The sequence below is a fragment of the Bos grunniens genome, chromosome 22 (assembly GCF_055505025.1).
Source record: "Bos grunniens cultivar Pamir isolate PY7600 chromosome 22, Bosgru_T2T1.0, whole genome shotgun sequence".
NCBI classification, from domain to species: Eukaryota; Metazoa; Chordata; class Mammalia; order Artiodactyla; family Bovidae; genus Bos; species Bos grunniens.
The window spans coordinates 30,266,737-30,291,113 of record NC_141186.1 but is presented as its reverse complement, the minus strand read 5'-3'; the positions used below and the strand labels follow the sequence as shown (position 1 = coordinate 30,291,113).

At 44.4% G+C, this 24,377-nt stretch overlaps 1 protein-coding gene across 4 annotated transcripts in view; it reads right to left on the bottom strand.

Moving 5' to 3' along the window:
* Nucleotides 1-24,377, bottom strand: part of EIF4E3 (eukaryotic translation initiation factor 4E family member 3) — a 73,273-nt gene that overhangs the window by 32,186 nt on the left and 16,710 nt on the right. For 2 of the 4 annotated variants that reach the window (XM_086366785.1, XM_086366786.1), the window contains exon 1: nucleotides 8,003-8,190. The exons of the other annotated variants lie outside the window; for them this stretch is intronic. In XM_086366785.1, the coding sequence (XP_086222911.1) occupies nucleotides 8,003-8,172 (170 nt within the window). In that variant the 5' untranslated portion in view covers nucleotides 8,173-8,190. Of the gene's footprint in view, nucleotides 1-8,002; nucleotides 8,191-24,377 lie in introns of those variants that run through there. 4 annotated transcript variants of the gene reach the window in all.

Here is a 24,377-nt window from a genome sequence, read left to right as displayed (position 1 = left end):
ACACACGTACAGTGCACATGTGTACACAATAAACATTGGTGAAAAGATGAATGGTGGCTTCACCTTACTTTTACGAGAGATCATTTCATTTCAGCCAGGAGAATAACTTAAATGGGGAAATTTTTAAAGCCAGGGATACGACTCCTAAAAGCCAGTCTTCTTGCTGAATTTACTAACACCAGGCTCGGCTGTCACAGAGAAAACCTGCACAAGCCCAGATACATGAGGAAGGACGTCCCTTGTCTATCATTCACTCCATTAGAGATGATTGCAGTTTAATCACTTTTAGATAGATCTGTGGCTTGCGGCTACATCAGCTTCCTGTTTGAGAGTCACCTGCAAAAATGGGTAAGAGCCTATTAATAACATTTAATAGCACATCTACTGAAACTATCCACATAATCTAAATATTTTATCTTTGCATGTTTACTTGAGTTTGATTTTTCCCTGCTTCTATCTGCTGTCACTCTTGGCCTATGAGCTCCCTGATGGTAGCAACTACGACTCTTTGATCTAGATATCTGATGAATCCTTTAGTACACAGAGGATGGGGGATAAAGAAGTTTAACAGTGTTAGAGCTGACAGCGGAAGTGAAAAAGGCCAGGCTCTGAACTGTCATCGTGACAGGTCACTGAGGTCTCACCAGCTGCCTTAGGTTTGGAAATAAGGAAATGGCATCCATTACACTGAAAGCAGGAAAATATATTTTAAGAAGCTACTATATACCAGGTAAGGACTGGTAAGTTTTCTGAGTGAGGATGTCTAAGGTCTTCAGGCCTGTCTGCAGGAAGCAGCTACTGACCCACAGGTGACAGGCTGTGAGCCCCAAAGTCTGGGCCTTTCCCTGCCTGAAGTACCCAGAAACACTTGCCTCACAGAAAATAAAATCCTGGCAAGTAAGAGTTTGTGGGTTCAGAAAGGCAAGAATGGAGAAAAAGAATAGGAGAAGTCGAAACGCCAGTTCCTCTCTCCCTGTCACCCGCCCGTGCCTAGACCCAGCAGGCCACTCTGGGATGAGGAAGGACATTCTGGGGGTCCTCTGTGTCAAGCCTGGTCCCACCCTGCCCCCATCATGCCTGTTACTATGGAGCCACCACCGGAATGCCCTTGGACACATTTCACCCTGGAAGGCGGGTCCCTCATCAAACTCTTCATCGATGCTACTGAGGCAGACAGAGCTCCTCCTGGAACTCCTAGGAGGCCCAGGCCCATGCTGTCATCTTTGCATTCTCAGCAGCTACAACAGTAACTGGCAGCTGATATGCTTAAGTAATTTGATCAATAAGGACAACAGTAACTGGCACGTTAGGCGCCTAATGCATCCGTTACAAATGCACATGAGGGTCCATGGTTCCAAATGCACATGCCACGCCAGGTCTGATGGAGTAGGTCTAGGGCAGGGTGAGGGCCTGCATTTCAACTGACTGGGTGCAGTTAAACCGTGACGGGGTGGAGTCAGTGGGCGACGTAGAGAGGGCCCACAGTTGTGATCAAAAACACAAGGACACAAATACTCACTAAGTACCTACAATGCACACTGTAAGGCGCACTTCCTTCTGGGAGTCAAGACACGAGGCAGTTCCGCGCCTCATGATCAGAAGGGAGGGACAGAAGAGGCATCAACGATCCTTAATACAAATACAGGCTATAAAAATGCTGCAGGGACACAAAGGAGGTGCACTTAACCCCGCCGGGGCCAAGGGCTATTATGTAATTAAGGACAATTACAGAGCGGGCATCTCAGAAAGGCCTCAAAGCATGCGTGGCAGGTTTTCAGGTAGAAGAAGGAGAGAAGGGCACCCCAAACAGAAGCAATATCATGAGATATATCTCAGAGGATGGCAAGTCCATGGTTTATCCAGGAGAAAGGGCAGGCATCTGCTGTTATCAGAAAGAATAGACAGACTGAGTGAAATAATGGAATTGGGGAGACACAGGTGATGAGGCTAAAAAGGAGGTGAGTTTCACATTAAATGAGCAATAAAGAAGTTTGTACCACAATCTGCAAACCTATGGTTTTCATTTTTTTCAAAGCTGAGGAATGCTTTTTTCAATTTTTCAAAGCTGAGGAATGGTTTTTTTCAATGCTTTCATTTTTCAAATGAACATGGCTCACTTCTAAAAACCACCACCACCAAAACCAATCAGACCTGCTCTGGTGGAAGCAGGGGTGGAGATCCACAATTCGACCCGTCTGGAGCACACAATCCATGACAGAGGCACCCTTAGGTGATGAGAGACACAGTCAAAACTGACTACTGTGGCAGAACAGAGAGGCAGAAAGGGTGAGGTCAGGTGTCACTTAGAAGGCTAACTCTGAAGGTGTAGGAGATGCCTGGAGGAAGGACAGGCTTGGAGCAAGAAGCTACAGTGTGACTGAGGCTGTAGAGAACCAGGGAGTGCAGAGGGAGGAACGAGGAGAGGAGGGGACGGCTTAGGCTTGGAGCACGTCTTCCCAGAGTACATGGACAATGTGAAGTACAGAACTGGGGAGGGAAGGGCATCTGAGGAAGAAGGGGGTGCCAGGTAGGACGAGGTGGTGCTGATCATCACAGGGTTGGTTCTGGGTGTAAGAACCCAGGAGAGAGGTCAGGGTTAGGATGCAGATTTGCAAATGAAAATTAGAGTAAAATCATCCCCTTCTCCTGAAGGGAAAGTCACTGAGGGTAGATTTCAACAGCCTCCTAAATGTTTCAGTCAGTCCAGTTTAGTTCAGTCACTCAGTCATGTCCGGTTCTTTGCAACCGCATGGATTGCAGCATGCCAGGGTTCCCTGTCTATCACCAACTCCCGAAGCTTGCTCAAACTCATGTCCATCGAGCTGGTGATGCCATTCAACCATCTCATCCCCTTCTTCTCCTGCCTTCAATCTTTCCCAGCATCAGGGTCTTTTCAAATGAGTCAGTTCTTCACATCAGGTGGCCAAAATATTGGAGCTTCAGCTTCAGCATCAGTCCTTCCAATAAATATTCAGGACTGATTTCTTTTAGGAAGGACTGGTTGGATCTCCTTGCAGTCCAAGGAACCCTCAAGAGTCTTCTCCAACACCACAGTTCAAAAGCATCAATTCTTCAGCACTCAGCCTTCTTTATAGTCCAACTCTCACATCCATACATGACTTCTGGAAAAATCATAGCTTTGACTAGATGGACCTTTGTTGGCAAAGTAATGTCTCTACTTTTTAATATGCTGTCTAGGTTTGTTATAGCTTTTCTTTCAAAGACCAAGCATCTTTTAATTTCATGGCTGCAGTCACCATCTGCAGTGATTTTGGAGACCCCCAAAATACAGTCTCTCACTGTTTTCATTGTTTCCCCATCTATTTGCCATGAAGTGATGGAACCAAATGCCACGATCTTAGTTTTTTGAATGTTGAGTTTTAAGCCAGCTTTTTCACTCTCCACTTTCACTTTCATTAAGAGGCTCTTCAGTTCCTCTTCGCTTTCTGCCATAAGGGTGGTGTCATCTGCGTATCTGAGGTTGTTAATATTTCTTCTGGCAATCCTGATTCCAGCTTGTGCTTCCTCCAATCCAGCATTTCGCATGATGTACTCTGCATATAAGTTAAATAAGCAGGGTGACAATATACAACGTTGATGTACTCCCTTCTCAATTTGGAACCAGTCCATTGTTCCATGTCCGGTTCTAACTGTTGTTCTTGACCTGAATACAAATATCTAAGGAGGCAGATAAGGTGGTCTGGTATTCCCATCTCTTGAAGAATTTTCCAGTTTGTTCTGATCCACACAGTCAAAGGCTTTAGCATAGTCAATGAAGCAGAAGTAGGTGTTTTTCTGGAATTCTCTTGCTTTTTCTATGATCCAGTAGATGTTGGCAATTTGATCTGTGGTTCCTCTGCCTTTTCTAAACCCAGCTTGAACATCTGGAAATTCAAGGTTCACGTACTGTTGAAGCCTGGCTTAGAGAATTTTGAGTATTACTTTGCTAGCGTGTGAGATGAGTGCAATTGTGTGGTAGTCTGAACATTCTTTGGCATTGCCTTTCTTTGGGATTGGAATGAAAACTGACCTTTTCCAGTCCTGTGGCCACTGCTGAGTTCTCCAAATTTGCAGGCATATTGAGTGCAACACCTAAATGTTTAGTGCTGGCTAACCTAGCCTGTCCTAGGCTCTGAATTAGGAGTCGAGGATAGAGCAGTGGGGAGAGGAATCCTGGGAAGCATACACTCTGGTTAGAGAAGACAGACAAGCAATGCTAATCCTACAGAGACAATAAAAGGGAGGCAGGGGCCTGGGAGGAAGTCCGGGGGTGTGCATCAGCTTCTATCAGTGGTCAAGGCAGGCCTTGCTGAGATGACATTGAAGCAGAGACTAGAGGGAAGCAAAGTGCAGACCTAGTAGATGTGACTGAGGGTAGAGCAGCCCATCAGGAAGGCCCCTCAATGGCAAAGGCCCAGGCTTGCGATGATGGAGAAAGAGCCAGGGAGCCAGCGAGCTAGAAGGGCACGTGTAGGACAGAGAGTGACAGAGAAATAGGAGAAAGGTGTCCTAAGCGGGGTGGGAAATGCTGCAGTCTCAAGGGCTGTGATGACCACTCTGGCTTTTGCTTGAGACAACTGGGGAGCAGAGAGGTGACTGGCTTTCACTACGGTATTTAAAGGAACTGCTTTGGCTGCTATGCTGGGAACGCACTGTGTGGGGCAAGAGCAGAAGCACGAAGAGCAGTGAAGATGCTCTTTCCTTCATCCAAGAGACAGACGTGGTGTGGGACAGGGTCTGGGATGCAGGTGGTGAGAATACACTGGATTCTGGATACATTTTGAGGGTAGAATCAATAGCACTTGTTGATAATGGATGCAGTGGGAAGGAGGAGGATGTGGAAGGGGCCAGAGAAAGTGGGGAGATAAGGAGGAAAAGAGAGTCATGGGTGACTCTAAGATTGTAAGGGTGGGGTGAACAACTGGAAGGATGCGTTGCTGTTAACTGCTCTGGTTTGAGACAGCTCAGTCCAAGGAGGCAAGATGGGGAGGGCAGCTGAAGAAGTAGTTTGGCACGTGTCAAGCTGGGATGTGTATCAGACATCCACATGGGGATGGAGAGGAGCAGTTGAATGCACCAGTGTAGGGTCTTGGGAATCACCAGCGGTCCAGATGGAGCCCAAAGCCTTGTGACTGGATGAGATCACTGGTGTACATGGGAACAAGAAGAGGCCTGAGCACTGAGTACTGCAGATAAAACTCAGAGGTGGGGGAGGGGTCAATATGAGATGAACACAAAGCAGTCAGAGGCACACAACCAGGAGTGGCCTCTAAGAGTCAAGACAAGACAGAGTTTCAAATTCCCAGAAAAGGAGAGGAAAATTCTTCATCCTATATCCCTAGCCAAAATTATCCCCCAAATGTTTGAATCTTTAGCCATACAGTCTAATTAAATAAGAACCTACTGGAGTTTACTATTGGAACTGCAAATAACTCTATGGGGGTAGGGGTGGAGGTGGGGAACTCTCAAATCCAACCATGAGGGGAATACATTAGGATGCTGGCTTTCTAACACTGAAATCAGACAAGCTGCCCTGAGGATCACTGATGGGGGCTGGGTGGTTAATTAGGGAGCACTGGATAATAATGCTGGTGTTCTACACTCATAGCACTCATGTAACCCACCAAACAGCCCTATCTAATGTATCCTGTGATTATTTATCCTCATTTCACAAACAACGCAGGTGAGGCCCTAGGGAGTCTAGGTCATTCGTTCATCACTACACAGAAGGCTGAAAGGTAGGACAGGCCAGGAGGTAGGTGCCAAGTAAGTAGGCGTGTAAGTAGCAGGAGACCTTTGGATGGTGTGGTTCTCGAGACTGATCTCATCAGCGCATACATCAGCTATCTGGGGAGAAGGGTGCAGTGGAGGGCTCTCCAGAGAGCCTTACCACCCTCCCTACAATCTTGTTTCTCTGAGGGAAAAAGATACGTGGGAACCTCTAGAACATAATGTGTTCACAACCTCAAGGGGAAGAGAGGCACTCTACATCTCCAGAGAACTAGAGAAAGTTCAATAAAACCTATGGGATATATAGACTAAATATAATGTCTAAATGAATACAGCCACTTCTGTTACAGATTTGGATATGGGGGCAACAACATATTTCACTTGATTACTGGCTTTCAGAGAACAAAAATGTGCAAATGCATAGCAGAAAAGCTATAGTCTTTCTTCACTGAAATCACCATATTCTCATCTTAAAATATTCTTTAAAAGTTGTATTAAGCTATAAAGCTATATTGTACAACACAAGCTATAAAACCACTGTCTTATAATAACTATTAATAGAGTGTAACTTTTAAAAACTATGATCACTATATTGTACACTATAGTAGTACTGTACATTGACTATACTTCATTTAAAAAAAGGGTAACATATTCTTTAAAAGTTGTGCTGCTATGTAGTATTAATGGTCTTAAAAATGTTGTGCATGTTTATAAACAAACTCTCTTGATACTATTTCCAGCAGCCCACAGTCTCCATCGTAGACCAGAAATCCAGGTTTAACACCTTGGAAACAGATGCCAGGTAACAGCAACATAACACACTTCTGAAAACAAAAACGTATATGATTTCATTCTGCTGCAGTTTGCCAAAACCATTCTTGTTATGACAGTAAGACGCTCTTTCAGCATCTCATAATGAAAGTAAAAACACTGGAAAAAAAAAAAAAAAACGACTCACTGTATCTTCCCCACCCCCTAACTTTTTTGTGTTCCAGAAAGAGACAATGACTTCAAACTGTTAACTCTCATAGAGGGGTGCTAATTCCAACAGGAAGAAAGGAATGAGCCTGTTTTCCTAAGAAAAGATGAACATCATTTTTTAAAAGTCTTGCACATATTTTACGCAAGGCTTTTAAAAACCAGATTTGTGTCTACTGAGTAACTTGCACAGAAAACTGTCACATCCGGGCCTTCCTAATACTTAACCAGAGTAGACACAGTGTCATCAAAACTTCCGTAAGCTCGTGGGACAATCTTTAAGTGTCAGCCTTGGGCACCGGATGCATAACAGATACTAAGAAGGGTCTTTGCAATTCATCCATTTATTCATTTGTCAAAATTTCTTGTGCTCCTACTAGGTGTCAAGCACAGAGTTCCTGCTCTCTGGCCCCGAACAGAGGGGTAAATGTTGAGAGATTGAGACAGTTTGAAAATAAACAGTGTCCTACACAACACAACTCGGTAGCATTATAAACATTACGAAGAAGACCAGGGAGGGCAGGAGTGATAGGAATGAGGAGTGTTAATTTCGATGTGACAGTCAGGTGGGCATTTCTGAGAAGGTACTTGAGCTGTTGCCCTTAGGAAGCTGCAATCGTCTGCACTCTACTAACAAGGTGAGGCACGGCTCACCACTGAATCCCCAGCACCTAGGAGGCGTGTGGATCGGTCCCCAGTAAGTGTTCAAGAAATAGCTGCCCAGTGAATGAGAAAGAATTCAAAGAAGTGTGCAAGGCAGCATCGGTGGGCAGGGGGGCAGGCGCCCGCTGTGCCATAGTAACACCACCGCCGCACACTTCCCACGGGGCTGGTCAACTCTCCCGGGCGCTGTCACAGTGAGGGTCTTGTCCAGAGTTCCCCAAGAGCCCCGTGGGCGTAGCCAGGACAGCACCACTCTCCCCACTTTACGGATCACCCACGCCAGGCCCGGCATCCCCCACCGCCCAGCCGGGATGCCCGCCCGCCGGCACTGCTTCTTCGGAAGGAAATAAAGGGGGAAAGTGCTACCGAAACTTTTGGGACTGCGTGTTTTTCCTCCTGGCCTAGGACGCCCGACGGCCGCTCGCGCCGGCCGAAACCTGGGCTTCAGAGCTGGGTCTAAGCGAGCTCGCGCGGCGGGGCCGGGGGCCGGGCGCCGGGCGCCTGGGCGGGCGCGGGGGTAGGCGCGGGGTCGGCGGCCCCGGCGCACCCGGCCCGGGCGAGCGCCGAGACAAAGCGGCGGCGCAGGCCGGGCGGGCGCGCGGCGGCGGCGGAGGGCCCCGCGCCCCCTCACCTGTCGAGCCAGAAGGTCCAGGGCGAGTGCAGCGGGACCCCGCCCGGCTCGGGCCGCAGCGCCGACAGCTGCTGCAGGCCGATCGGCGGCGCGGCGGCAGGGGCGGCGGCGCGGGGCCCCGGCGGCTCCCGGGCGCCGGCGGGGGGCGCGGCGGCCGGGGGCATCGCCATTTTCTCCGCCCCGCCTGTGAGGCCGGCGGACGCGCGGACCGCGGGCCGAGCTGCGGCTGAGTCACCCCGGCCCCCGCCCGCCCCGCCGCGGCCGCTCCGCCCCGCCCCGCGCGCGCCCCGCCCCGGCCCGGCCCTTAGCCCGCCCGGCCCGGGAGCCGCACCACAGTACCGCCCGCGGCCGCCGAACAAAAGCACGGCCCACGCGAGGGGGAGGCGAATTCGTGCAGGCACCGACTCCGCGTGCGGGGACCGACGGACGCGCGGGCCGGAGGGAGCGCGGGCGCGCCGGCGGCGGGCACCGATTCCAGGCTACGGGTTGGGGGGAACAGAGGGTCAGTGGATTCTGCAGCCTGACGGGTGACGGGCGAGACGAATGTGTGGGCTACAGAAAGATGAAGGAATGGATGGATGGATGGTCCAGCGGATGGAGTCAGACCCATATGGCGAGAGGGGAGTAGGTGAGGGCAGACAAACCAGCAGTCTGAAGGATGGTGGGAAAGCTGGCAGATGCTTGGAAGAGGGGTGAAGGGATGGAAGGGCAGATGGAAGCACAGTTGGATGTGACAGACAGATGCCAGGGAAACCGCTGGCCAAATGAACAGAGGCTGGAGTGAGCAGGAGCTGAGAAAGACAGTCAGAACCTGGACCACTAATCCGGCCGTAAAGTGGTCACAGGTCAGTGTCGCCCATTTCCTAACCCAGTGGATTTGAAGGGGTCACCGTGTGCCCAAGTGTGACCAACTGTAAACGAGGGTGCCCAGAGTCAGTCCAGGTTCTCCACACTTGCCCCAAAGCACCCACGAGGAATGGAGGAAGAAACGGGGCCGTTTTGAACATAGCCCTCGGCTTTCTGCACCGCTGAATACAGAGGAAGATTCCTGAACCCAAAGAGGGGTCGGGTCGTGCAAGCACAGCTGCTTACCAGGGGTCTATCAGTCTCTCTCAAAAGAAAAGGAAAGGCATGCGGCCATGTGAACACACGTCCTAACTGGCAGGGACATGGACGCCCTCCTGGAGTCTGAATTTCTGGACATTCCCTCTCTGGCCTTGACCAGCTGTGGATGTAGAGCTCCATCTCCTCAAAGATACTCTACCTGGCCTAGCCTACATCCTGCTCTTAGCCTGAGTGTCTCTGGATGCACCAGAACAGGAGCTGCAAAACCAGATGGGTTCGGGGGCTTCACAGACATTGCAAACACCTGGTTGAATCCTAGGGTAGGTGCCTTTCCTAAAAGGAATTTAAGTTCGGGTAAAATGACAACCATGAAACAATGTTGCTTTGCTAGCCTCACTTTCAACACAATTTTTATACAAAGTATGATGCTAGAAGCAGCCACATATTTAAAAGTCCTTCCAACTCTAACATACAAGAGCCTTTTAGGTTAGATGCACTTTTTTGTTGCTGTTGCTTACCTTCTTTTTTTTTTTTTTTTCAAGAAAATGCACATATGGCATTGTTTAAGCTATCCTGTGCATTTTATAGTTATTAACTCATTTAATCCTCACAAAATCCAATGAGGAAGGTACATTATTAGCCCATTCAACAGACGAGAAATTGAGAAATTAAATTAACCCCAAGGTCACCCAGCTAAAAAGTGAGAGGGCCAGGATTTGAACATAGGTATTCCAACTCCAGAATCTAGCTCCTGACTGCCAGTATCTACTGCCTCTCTAACTAGGAAACTAACAGGTCCACATAATAAAAATAAGAGTGAATAGTAAGCCTCCTTCCCTCCCAAGGCTATCAATACTGTTACCCAGAGGAAGCCACTGTTTATAGTTTCCTTCTGGAAAAATGCAAGTATGCATATAAAAGCATATATCTAGATACATATATTGTACACCTACCTACGTCTTTTATAAAGAAATAGATGTGTTTTATACCACTGCGGCATCTCCTGATCTTACTTAACATATTTGAAGACTTTCATATCAAAACATATAAATCTACTTCATTTTAAGCACTGCAAAGTAATCTATTCTAAAGAAGTAATATAATTTAATTCACTAACACTCAAGATTTGGTTTGCATTTTCTTTGATATTTAATGCTACCATAAGCATTTTTCTACTTAATGTCTTTCCTTATCTCCACCAGTTTATTTCAGAATAAGTTTGGAGAAGTAGAATTTTTGCCCGCATCTAAAATTTTGATACACATTAATTTGCACATAAATTAATGTGCAAAATGGTTACATACATTTACATGTAAATGATTTGTAAATACTGGCAGATTCCAAACTTTTATATACATCTTCAAATTTTATATAAAATTCTAAGGTATTGGTTGAAAGACAGTTTTTGCTTACTGGTGATTAGAACTAGTCAAACTATCAAGTTTAGCTTCTTCCTTATGTCCTATAACAATACTCTCAGCAAGAAAGGGATATTTTAAAAGTTTCATCTGCAGTTTCTAAAAAATAATATACACCACATGATAAATTACTTTCAGAATTTAGAACTAGGAACAGTCTGGCAATTTGTCTTTATTATCAATTATGCACCTTCCTCTTTTTGCTTTGGCTTCCAGGATGCTCAAAATTACATCTGATGTTCGATCCAAACTTCAATAGTAACCAATGAAAAAGCATCATTACTTTTATATTAATGTATTCCTATTTTTAATGATCCAGTTGCACATGTGCATATTATATTGTGAACCCCTCAAATCTATTTTGGAAGTAGGTGATCTACAAAAAATATAAAATTTAAATCACCTTAAGATTACTAAAGAAGTCTGGTGATGTGACCAAGGGGAGAAGCAAGGAGAGGACAATGGGCATTGCTTTCACTCCCTTCCTGTTAGAAACGTGTAAGATACTTAACCACTGCTAACCATTTCTCTTCAGAGAATGGTTAACCATTTCTTAACCATTTCTCTTCAGAATTATCCTCAGAAGATAATCAGTGAGGAAAATTCCCCTGATCCTTCCCACTTTGCAATTGGACAGCAGAAATTCCAAGTTTCAGGGTAGAAAGGGAACTTGGAGAGTATCTACATACACCCATCATTTTACAAATGAGGAAACTGAGGCCCAGAGAGGTGAGGGAACTTACCCGAGGCCACAGCTCTAGGAAATGACAGAGGCAGGACTAGAACGTGGGTAGCGTAAGGTCCAGGCCAACGTGCTCTCCCACTGCGTAGCACGCCACTCAGATGGCTTGGGGTGGCAGGAGGAAGGAAGAGAAGGTGACCCCACAGCCCCTAGCAACGAAAACAACAAAAAGACTTGAGGCACTCATAAATAATTAAGCAATTAGCTGCAGCAGCTATTCCCCTCCCTTCCAGCATCCAGTCACCAAGGCAACTTGGGCAGGGTGCCTGCTGGTTGCCTAGTAACAGCGTGGTCTGCTCCCCTGACATGTTCCCTAGGCATCAAAGGATTTAAGAGCCAGGAAGAGCCTTAGACAGGGACCACTATTCCAACACCTTCATTTCCCAAATAGGGCAGTGGCGGCCCAGAGATGCTGAGGAACCTGCCCAAGGTCACACAGCTACTCAGAGGCACAGCCAGGCTCCATTTCCAGTTGCTTTCCATTGTACTATGGCTGCCTCAGGGACACTGCAGATGAAGGAAAGGAGATCTCTCCACAGTTCCCAGAAGAATAAGAAAGTAAGATGGAGACAGCAAGCAGGAAAGAGACAGAGACCTTGAGCTCTCATATGCAATTAACAAGAGCTGGTAATCCCATCAGCCCAACTTTCATCATCACCATGGCAACATGGGTGAGGTGGGTACTGGTTGCCTAGTAACAAGTGGTCCTCTCTCTTCCACTCAATCCAGCTCCCTGGGAGTCGCAGGAACAGTAGAATGTTGGAGCTAGAAGGGAAGGCAGGGTTCCTGACACACAAGGGGCACTCTGCATGGGCCTCTAAAGTAAGAACACCTGAATCAAACGCCAGCTTTCCCCAAACCTGGAAAGCTTCTTATCCCTCGCCACCTCGGTCTCTACATCTGAGGAGTGGGCACACTGATGGTCCCTACCTCTTGAGCTGTCATTAGGATTAAACGAGAAAATGTACAGGTCAAGTGCCCGGTATTGAGTAAAGATGCAGCACATGTTAAGTATTCATTTATTCCAGTTTATCAGTGAATATTTGTTGCATGTCTGCCATACAAACACCACTGTTCTAGGCTCTTGAGATTTGTTAGTGAGCAATACAGACAAAAGAAATCCCTGTCTCAGGAAGCACACTTTCCTATGGAATGGATATATTATTATATCTATATATACACATATATCTATTTAAGTGTTTGCTGAATGGATGCAGAAACTTATTGGCAATGTGCTATGTTTACGTTACTAAGCTCCTTCTCTTAAGACTGAGAAGTTTCCTGTTTACAGGGTGTGATGCTATAAATATGCAGGCCTGTCTTGTATGTGGAAACTCCCGTCTTCTCTTCTTATAGAAGCATGGAAGAAAAAAAGGAGGGCAGTGGCCACTAGATGGCAGACCTCAATCTCTGCAGATAAATGACCCGTAGAGGCTCAGACCCAGAAGGATGCTTCCAGTGAAGGCAAGGGCTGCAGTTGGTCCATCCCAGGGCAAGGCTGGAGGGGTGGGAGAGACCAGAAACGTCTCTGGATGCAACACTGGAGTTCTCAGGGGAGGCTGTCGTGTGGTGGAAGAGAGACTGCTTTAATGAGAATGAATCCTCTGTTAATCAGGATCCTGCCCTGTGGAAGAAGCTGTGTGACCCAGGGAAGTTTTATTCACCTTGCTGAGCTCCACATTCCACAAAGAGGTAACAACAGAGCTCCCTCTGGTTGCTGCTTTGAGGCATACATGAGAAAACACGTCTAAGGCACCTTGCAAGCTGCACATGGAAAAAGCATTGTTACTCATCTAGAATCGAAAAGATGCCTGAAGGTCTGGTTCAGGGTTGCAAGTGGAAGAGAGAGGGCCAAGGGGAAGAGCACTTATTAAAGCCTCTGCAGTGAGGAGACAGAGGTCCTCCCAGTCACCAAGCCTGGGAATTGTGGCACTGAGGTTGGCTTGTCTTACCATCCACCTCCCTATCCACTCATCAGCCCCAGACTCCTTGTTTTGTTCTTCTCACCCTTGTATCGGTCTTCTCTCTTTATTCCCAGGGCTAGCACCTGCCCCGGAGAAGGCAATGGCACCCCACTCCAGTACTCTTGCCTGGAAAATCCCATGGATGGAGGAGCCTGGAAGGCTGCAGTCCATGGGGTCGCTGAGGGTCGGACACGACTGAGCGACTTCACTTTCACTTTTCACTTTCATGCATTGGAGAAGGAAATGGCAACCCACTCCAGTGTTCTTGCCTGGAGAATCCCAGGGACGGGCGAGCCTGGTGGGCTGCCGTCTATGGGGTCGCACAGAGTCGGACACAATTGAAGTAACTTAGCAGCAGCAGCAGCAGCAGCACCTGCCCTGGGCAAGCCGAGCACATTAGCCTCCCTGCTTCCAGGGTTCTCCAACCCGCGGCGGGAAGCACCCTGAGCAACCATCCTGAAACATCCATCTGACCATGCCTAAATGCTCCACTGCTGGCTCTCACGGGAAAGCTCAGAGTCTGGTGGCCACCAGGGCTCAGCAGCTTCAGGAGCCTTCCTGCCTGTCCACGCTTGTGCTCTCCCACTCCCCAGAGCTTCTCTGCAGCCTGGAGACATCGGTACCCGCTGGTTTCTCTCCTGCACCTCCACTTCAGCCCCTCTGCCCATTCTCCCTCTCAGGTCTCTGGACAAAGCTCTTCCCCAGCCTCCCACACTAGAGCAAGTCCTCCTCCCTGATCATTTCCTGCCAGCACGTGTCACAGCCACACTGATCTACTGCTTCCCACACCATAATATCCGGTCCCAGATGGCCAGGCCCCTCTTCTTCACTGCTGTGCCCTACTGCCCAGCCCAGTGTTGGCCACGTGGACAATACGTCATCAACATCTGTTAAGTACATGAACTGGGTACACAGCAGCTACTGACTGAAAACAACAGTCTATGAATTCATCTCCCAGTTTCTAGACGTTCTCTGTCGTCAGTGCATCCTTTGTGTGGATGGCATGTTAGTCTTCCAAAATAGCACCTTTTTCCTTTTACTTCTTTCCTCAAAAGCCTGAGCAAATGGCTAAATGGCTGTCTCTAACAAGCTGAGGTCAGAGATCTTCAGTGTAGCATTTGAAATCCTTTCCACCCAACCCACCTTTCCAAATGCATCTGCAACCATATTTCCAAATATATATGGTTATGTAGTATATATGCCTATATTTACATATATGTGGAAACAGAGGACTATATATGAAGTGTTTGGAAATATACATAGTTGGACACACGCTCTTCCCCTTGGAGTGTTCTCCCTTCTGCCAGGGCATGCGCTCCTGTGGGCAGGCCTATGACCCCTCGTAGTACGGCATGTGGAAGATTCAAGCTGCTACATCAGTGATCTGTCTACTCCCCACCCAGTGAACACACTGTGTGCACTCACATCTTGGCACTTTTGCCTGAGATCTTTCCTCTTCCCTGTCCTTCCAAACTGTCTAACCCTCTTTCAAGGGCCAGAGCAAGTTTCACTGCAGGAGATCAGCCACCACACACACTCCAGAAAGGGGCAGGAGATCCAGAGTTGCAGGGGCACATCTGAGCAGGTGCCCAAACTCCTTTCCTCAGGAACCCTCTTGCCCTGACAGCAATGAAACTGGGAAGTAACCATGTTTTTTACCTTGGTTAGGAAGAAAGCCCCACCCACTTCAGAAACACCAGTTCTGGGACCACTCTGAGAATTCAGACTTGAGGACTTTTGTTGGGACCCCACAGTAGTCCACTGATTGGAAGAACCATGATTCAAACAAGCAACTCCTACTGTTGGGCATTTAAATTGTTACCAAGGTTTGTCTTCTTTATGTGCCCTCCCCTCCCTACAATAAATATGCTCTGCAAATCACTGGCTCCTTATAAAAGAGTAGTTATTAATGCTCCGCCAGGCCAATCAATCCACCAGAGAGGTGAGGATGGCTCAGATCAGAAACTGGACCTGAAGAGGAAGTTCAGTAGGCCTCCACTTGGTCTTTGAAAAGTATTTTTAATTGATTTTTAATTGGAGGAGAATTCCTTTACAGTGCAGTGTTGGTTTCTGCTTATTTTTGGAAGTTTTTAAAGGAGAGAAAAAGGTGGACAGTAGAGAGGCGATGTGAGCTGAGGAAGATACAGAAGTGTGTGTCTGAGCGCACCCTTTACTGCTGTGTGATTTGGGACAAAGCAAGCTCTTTGCTTCTTCTTTTTGTTCGTGTAAAAAATGACTCCCCACCAGGACCGGTTTCACAGTGCCGTCTGGAGGTGAGGCTCTGCATGAGCCATAAAATGCTCCACAAGAGCTGGATGCTATCTCCTTATTCCTGGCGGGGACAGCCCCCATCCTCTGTGCTGTGTGAACATGGGTATTCTCCTTTGCACTTTAGAGATTTAGAGAAGAGTGTAGAGAGCAAGTGACTGTCCTGGTCTGCCTGAGACTCTCAGGACTGTAACACTGGAAGTCCTGAAAAATTCCTCCTCATCCTGGGCAAATCTGTGAGGTTGGTTGTGCCAAGAGCACGTCCAAGGAGCACGCACTGTGGCACATGGCTCTCCATGTCCATCACGGAGGCTTTCACTCCCCGTGGCCAGCTGACAATTATGGGTAGAGTGGGAGGTTATTGCTGGTCACTTCTTCACAGCTAAGAAGTTAACTGCTTTACGGGTAAGATTTGGTTTTGAGCTTTCAGTTAGGACTCAGGTATCATAGTGGAACATTTTGCAAGCCAGTATTCTGAGGAAGGGTGCTGTGCTTTCCAAAGCTTTATGTTGAAACTTAAGTAACTGCATTGTTTCATGGCTTAAGAAATCCTGATATAGAAAACATCAATTCCTCAGCAAACTATTAGAAGATGATGAGCCATTTTATAAAATGACCACCTGGCAACTTCCTTGGTAGTCCAGTGGCTAAGACTCCACACTCTCATTGCAGGGGGCCCAGGTTCAAGCCCTGGTCAGGAAAGTAGATCCCACATGCCTCAACTAAGAGTTTGAATGCCACAACCAAAGATCTGGCATGCTGGAACTAAAAAGATCCCGTGTAGCACAGCTAAGACCTGGTGCAGCCAAATACATAACATAAATAAATATATATATATATTTTTAAAAGCAACAACCTCCCCCCACAAATGATCACTGATAGCCTCACTTTCCATATTAACCTAAGTTCCTTGAGAGTGGAAAGTCCACCTCTGTGGTCTTCACAAAACAGGTGGCTAAAGTAGCAGATCCTTAATAAATAGTGGGATGATGAATCCCTGTATGATTAAAAAATTCATGAAATATTTTATGTCATTTATTACTTAAGAGCTGAGCAGTCTAAAATTTGAAAAGCTATTATCAACTAACGGGTGATTAGAAAAGGAAAATAAAGCAATTTCTGAAATGAAACTACACTATTTGTTTTCCTTTAAAAAAACGTGTAATTGCATCAATTTTTTAGAACAATAACTACCATGCAAAGTGCTACATTAGGAATCATGAAGATGCTTTTGAACAACATTTTAGGCTAATGACATCTTGCAGTTACTTAATCTCTTACCATGAGCAGGAATTCCACGCTCCCAAAACAGAAAGATATTGTCAATTTTTTTTACTTCTTTCTTATTGATCTTCATTTGGTGCATATTATGTACCTAATGCTAATTTGTATATTGTGGTATTTCTTTAAAAATTTCTTCAGTTTTTATAAGATGGTGTCTTTTCCTGGGAAGTGAAGGATATGCACATATTATTTACACAAAGCCTGTTACAAAATTTGGTCCTTAGTGGAGTCACAGTCAACATGGTCCCCACAGATCACCTTGCAGGTATGTCTTGTGTCAAAAATGTTCACTATCATTGACAATGATCTTGGAGATAACTAAGAATAATTTTTCTCCTTTCAAAAACATCCAGAACCCTGAGAACTAAACTCTGGATTATTTTAACTTTGAGCAATTCTCTATCATTCCTAAAATGCCCAAGAGTCATCTTTTATACTGCATGAAACATAATCTTGTCAACAAAATACAGTAGCATTTTTTTTCATATTTTGCAAAAGCAGAGTTAATGATGCAAATAATTTCCTATCTTTCTTCTGAAGGAAACCATTAATAAGACCATACTCCTTGCAAGAATAAAAATTTAGTAGTAAGAGGGCACAAATCACCCATAAAGGCAAGACATACATTAGCAGTGAGGAAACAAGCCTAATGATTATAATGTCCAGATGGAAATGAATAACTGAATCATTTTCTATCAAATCAAATAGCATCTTAATAAGTTGTTACATCATCTCTGTTGATTTAATTTAACTGAAAGATATGAGAAAATAATTATGATTTGCAAAATATCTTCATTTCCCATGCTTATTAGCATTTGGCCTGTGAATCCCCTCCTTTTATTTTGAAGGTGATGTTACTTCAAAATGCCTTTTAGGTTTCTTTCACTCAAAAGCAGCCCATGTTCAAAAGAAAAACAGCCCCAAACTGGAATGAAATTATTGGAATTAAAAAAAAAAATGGAACTCCAGTGTTTGATCAAATCTTTTATCAAAGAAAGGATCCAAACACTTCTTTTGCCAGGCAAGCTCGTAAGTACAAGTTGTCATGGAAACAGGATGTATTCAAATTATACTAGGAATGACGTTCTTCATCTAACTAGGTGTTCATCTCCTCTAAATGGGGAGAAATTGTTGTAGCTGAAATCCATTATATTTCTTTCAATTCTGCATTAAAAACAATCATTTCCTTTATTTTATATAGAAGTACACAGACACAGAGCCTCATTCTCATAAAAGGGAGAATTAAAATTACTTGCAAAACAACTGGTGCGTAAATAAAAGGCATAAAATGAAAATGAATCCTATGATATAAATCTATTGACGCACAGTGAAGGGGTAAAGAATGAAAATCAGACAATACAAAACCACCTTCACTTACAAGGGATATATTTTTCTCCTATAGCATTAGTGACTATTTTTTACCAAATGATGTAGGCCAGGTCTGGAAGATGGGGTGATTTGTTAACAGGTGTACTGTCACGACTGCTGATGACAGCACAGGCCCTTGTTAATTCACACACATCTAAGAAAGACACAGAAGAAATGCACGGCTGTGATGAGCAGGCATTGCCCACTACTTATAAGGCAATCATCAAGAAACACATGGTATAAGCTAATTTTCTAGGGAAAGATTTACTGCATGCAAGGCCCCTGAAGTCACAGTATATCTAAGAGGTAGCCAGAAATTCTTTTTGAATCAAGGTAATTCTACAGAACATCTTTTAAATTTTTTTTCAGGTGAATATAATATTTTTCCACTATTTCCTTCCAAGAAGTGAGAAAAAAGGGTTTTCATGTCTTGCAGCCTAGAAGGCACCCCACTCCAGTCCTCTTGCCTGGAAAATCCCACGGACGGAGGAGCCTGGTAGGCTACAGTCCACGGGGTCGCCAGGAGTCGGACACGACTGAGCGACTTCACTTTCACTTTTTACTTTTATGCATTGGAGAAGGAAATGGCAACCCACCCCAGTGTTCTTGCCTGGAGAATCCCAGGGATGGGGGAGCCTGGCGGGCTGCCATCTATGGGGTCACACAGAGTCGGACATGACTGAAGTGACTTAGCAACAGCAGCAGCCTAGAAGGATGAGTTCTCAATAAAGCCTTTGTTCAGGCACTTAAGACAATGATCATTCAAATTAAAATGCCAATGGTTCCAAAATATATAAAGAACTCTTAAAACTCAACAATAAGTAAAGGATGACTCAATTTAAAAGTGGACAAAGACCTGAACAGACATCTCACCAAGGAAAATATAGAGTTGGCAAATATGCATATGAAAAGATTCTCAACATCACATGCCATTAAGGAATTGCAAATTAAAACAAGATACCACTGCACACTGATTAGAAGAGCCAAAATCCAAAACCACTAACAACACCAAATGCTGATGAAGATGTGGAGCAACAGGAACTCTCATTCATTGCTGATGGAATGCAAGTGGTACAGCCATCTGGGAAGACAACAGTGATTTCTCACAAAACCAAACATACTCTTACCATTCGATTCAGCAAACCTACTACTTGATATCTAGCCAAAGTAGTTGAAAACACGTTCACACAAAAATCTGCACATAAATGTTAACAGCAATTTACTCACAACTGCCAAAACTTGGAAGCACCAAAGATGTCCTTCAGCTAGTGAATGGATAAATAGTTGATTGATTTAGTTGCTAAGTTGTGTCCAACTCTTACAACCTCATGGACTGTAGCCTGCCAGGCTCCTCTGTCCAGGGATTCACCATGCAAGAATACTGGAGTGAGTTGCTATTTCCTGCTCCAAAATAAACTGTAGTATATAATATTAACTGGAATATTATTCAGGGACAAAAAGAAATGAAATATCAAGCCATGAAAGGATATGAAGAAGCTTAAGTGTATATGACTAAGTGAAAGACGTCAATCTGAAAAGGCAACGTACCATATAATTCCAACTATATAACAATTTGGAAAAGGCAAAACTATGGAGACAGTAAAAAGATCAGTATTTGCCAGTAGCTAGCAGGAAGTGACTGATGAACAGACAAAGAAATGAGGATTTTTAGGGCAGTGAAGCTATTCTGTATAATACTATAATGATGCATATGTCATTATATATTTGTCAAAGCCCACAGAATGCATAACAAGACTGAGCCCTAATGTAAACCATGGGCTTTGGATGATAATGATGTGTCAGTGTAGGTTCACTGATTATAACAAATGTACCACTGTGGTGGGGGATTTTGATAGTGGGGGAGACAGTGCATACATAGAGGTAATAGGAAGGGAAGCCTGTGCGTCCTGCTCAGTTTTATTGTGAACCAAAAGCTGCAAAAAAAAAAAAAAAAATACAGACTAGTTAAAAAAATATCAACAGCAATAATAGCTACCATTTCATGACTGCTTAACTATGTTCCACATTTACTTATCTCAGTTGTTCCACATATCAACTCTATGAGGTCGATATGATTATCATCCCCATTTTATATACTGGAGACTCAAAATGGTTAAATAACATTTCCACAATTATACAGCAAGAGGTACAAAGTTGACACCCAGGTCAGCTTGGTTCCAAGCCTGTGCTGCTAACATCTGCAAACTCTCCTCTTAAGGACATGTTTCACCTCCCTGAAGACACCTCTGTGTCATATGAAAAATGAGTTTGACATTTGACTTAGGAAAGGATTAGAATTATGCTCCAAAATGCTAAAAACAGAACACTGTGGGAAAAGTGTACAACGAATATATACACTTATTAAATAAACAACATGGAACTAATAAAACAGCAAAGAGTTTCAACTACAAATTAACAGCCATTTAGCATTTGCCATAAGACTGGCTGAACCACCTTCCTGTAGAGAGGGACTGTTTAAGAGACATAAACTAATAGATCCGAGAACTTCAAACACCCAAAACATGAAGAAAACACGAAAGCAGAGAATAAACAAATTGCTCGATATAAGAAAAGAGAAACATTATGAACAGAGAAACAAAAGTAAGGATTAGAGAAGACGTTTCATGGGAAATAATACAAGAAAGAAGATAGTGAAGTAATCTCTATAAAGTGCTGATATTAAAAAAAAAATGTCAACCTAGAATTCTATATCTAGTGACACATCTTTTTAGAGACAATGGAGAATAAATGTGCTTCTAGAAAGATGGAGTAGAAATGCTTTTCTCAATTTTTCTCCTTAAGTGCAGTGAAAAATCCTAAACATTATATATGAAATAAACAGAAGGTGTAAAGATAGGAACCCAAGAAATAACACAATGGTGAGGTCCCTGGGATTTTTGGGTTTTTTTGCCATATATATTTCCCAGATTTAGAGTTGGAAAAGCTGGCAACCTGGAAATGACAATAGGTACAGAAAAGAAAAGCCCCAACAAAAGCCCTTCTCCCTAGCTAAAGGATATGAAGAGGAGTAGCATAGCAAGGTAAGAACTTTTATACAACTACTACTCTACACTGGTTCCCAGGTGGCTCAGTGGCAAAGAATCCGCCTGCCAATGCAACAGACGCAGGTTCGATCCCTGGGTTGGGAAGATGTCCTGGAGGAGGAAATGGCAACCCACTCCAGTATTCCTGCTGGGATAATCCCATGGACAGAAGAGATTGGCGGGCTACAGTCCATGGGGTCACAAAGAGTCAGACATGACTGAGCACGCACACTCTACCCCAGCCAAAAATCACGGGAAAGACTGTCACCCCCCCTCTACTCAAGCTAGAAAGGCCAAGAGGGGAGCTGAAGCTTCTGCCTTCACCATGCAGAGTAGAGAAAACAAGTAAACAATTACACAAGCAAAAAAACCCATGATCCTACAAAACAGCCTATCTACAAAAAAACTCACTTCCAATACAGCAATGATTAAATTAAAAGGAAAAGGATGGAAAAAGATATGCCATGTAAATATTAACCTAAGAACATAAGAGCAGCTCTATTAATATCAGAAAAATAGACTTCAGAGCAAAGTTTACTAGAAACAAAGGACAGTACATAATGAAGAAAGGATCAACCCACCAGGAAGACATGACGACTCCAAACATGTGTGCACCAAACCAAAGAGTCTCAAAATATACAAAGCAAACCCTGAAATGGCAGAAAGGAGAAAGCTGATCCACAATTCCACCTGAAGTGAATCAACGCTCCACTCTGAGCAATTGACAAAAACTATGAGACAGAAAATTAGCAAAGGTAAAGAAGAAATGAAAAACAAAATCAATCAACAACATCTAACCAAAATATACTGCACTTTAGTAGAATATACATATTTTTCAAATGCTCTAGAATGTTCACCAGTACAGATTATATTCTGAACATAAAACAAACCTTAACACATTAAAAAAAAAGCAACAGGAAAACTCCTAAACACCTGAAAAGCAAACAGTACACATGCAGTAATCCACAGGCTAAGAGGGGTCTCAACAACACCTAGTTGTGGACGTGACTGCTGATGAAAGTAAAGTCCGATGCTGTAAACAGCAATACTGCATAGGAACCTGGAATGTTTGGTTCATGAATCAAAGCAAATTGGAAGTGGTCAAACAGGAGATGGCAAGAGTGAATGTCGACATTTTAGGAAGCAGCGAACTAAAAAGGAATGGGTGAATTTAACTCAGATGACCACTAACATCAACTACTGTGGCAGGAATCCCTTAAAAGAAGTAGAGTGGCCATCACAGTCAACAAGAGAGTCTGAAAGGCAGCACTTGGATGCAATCTCAAAAACGACAGAATGATCTCTGTTCATTTCCAAAGCAAACCATTCAATATCACAGTAATCCAAGTCTATGCCCCAATCAGTAATGCTGAGGAAGTTGAAGTTGAACGGTTCTCTGAAGACCTTCTAGAACTAGCATCCAAAAAAGATGTCATTTTTTTAAATAGGGGACTGGAATGCAAACACAGAAGTCAAGAAATATCTGGATTAACGGGCAACTTTGGCCTTGGAGTACAGAATGAAGGAGGGCAAAGGCTAATAGAGTTTTGCCAAGAGAAAGCACTGGTCATAGCAAACACCCTCTTCCAACAACACATGAAGACTCTATACATGGACATCACCAGATGGTCAATACAGAAATCAGACTGATAATATTCTTGGCAGCAAAAGATGGAGAAGCTCTATACAGTCAGCAAAAACAAGACCGTGAGCTGACTGTGGCTCAGATCATGAACTCCTTATTGCAAAATTCAGACTTACATTGAAGAAAGTAGGGAAAACCACTAGACCATTCAGGTACGACCTAAATCAAATCCCTTATGATTATACAGTGGAAGTGACAAACAGATTCAAGAGATTAGATCTGATAAACAGAGTGCCTGAAGAACTATGGACGGAGGTTCATGACACTGTAAGGATAGTGATCAAGACCATCCCCAAGAAAAAAATACAAAAAGGCAAAATGGTTGTCTGAGGAGTTCTTACAAATAGTTGTGAAAAGAAGAGAAGCAGAAGGCAAAGAAGAAAAGAAAAGATATACCCATTTGAATGCAGGGTTTCAAAGAATAGCAAGGAGAGATAAGAAAGCCTTCCTCAGTGATCAGGGCAAAGAAATAGAGGAAAACAACAGAATGGGAAAGACTAGAGATCTCTTCAAGAATATTAGACATACCAAGGGAACACTTCATGCAAAGATGGGCACAATTAAGGACAGAAATGATATGGATCGAACAGAAGTAGAAGATATTAAGAAGAGATAGCAAGAATACACAGAAGAACTATACAAAAAAGACCTTCATGACCCAGATAATCACAATGGTGTGATCACTGACCTAGAGCCAGACATCCTGGAATGTGAAGTCAAGTGGGCCTTAGGAAGCATCACTACAAACAAAGCTAGTGGAGGCGACGGAATTCCAGTTGAGCTATTTCAAATCCTGAAAGATGATGCTGTGAAGTGTTGCACTCAATATGCCAGCAAATTTGGAAAACTCAGCAGTGGCCACAGGACTGGAAAAGGTCAGTTTTCATTCCAATCCCAAAGAAAGGCAATGCCAAAGAATGCTCAAACTACCGCACAATTGCACTCATCTCACATGCTAGTAAAGTAATGCTCAAAATTCTCCAAGCCAGGCTTCAACAGTACATGAACCATGAATTTCCAGAGGTTGAAGATGGATTTAGAAAAGGCAGAGGAATCACAGATCAAATTGCCAACATCCACCGGATCATCGAAAAAGCAAGAGAGTTCCAGAAAAACATCTACTTCTTTCTTGACTATGCCAAACCCTTTGACTGTGTGGATCACAACAAACTGTGGAAAATTCTGAAAGAGATGAGAATACCAGACCACCTGACCTGCCTCTTGAGAAACCTATATGCAGGTCAAGAAGCAACAGTTAGAACTGGACGTGGAAGAACAGACTGGTTCCAAATAGGAAAAGGAGTATGTCAGTGTTGTATATTGTCACCCTGCTTATTTGACTTACGTGCAGAGTACATCATGAGAAATGCTGGGCTGGATGAAGCACAAGCTGGAATCAAGATTGCCGGGAGAAATATCAATAACCTCAGATATGCAGATGACACCACCCTTATGGCAGAAAGTGAAGAGGAACTCAAAAGCCTCTTGATGAAAGTGAAAGAGTACAGGGAAAAAGTTGGCTTAAAGCTCAACATTCAGAAAACTAAGATCATGGCATCTGGTCCCATCACTTCCTG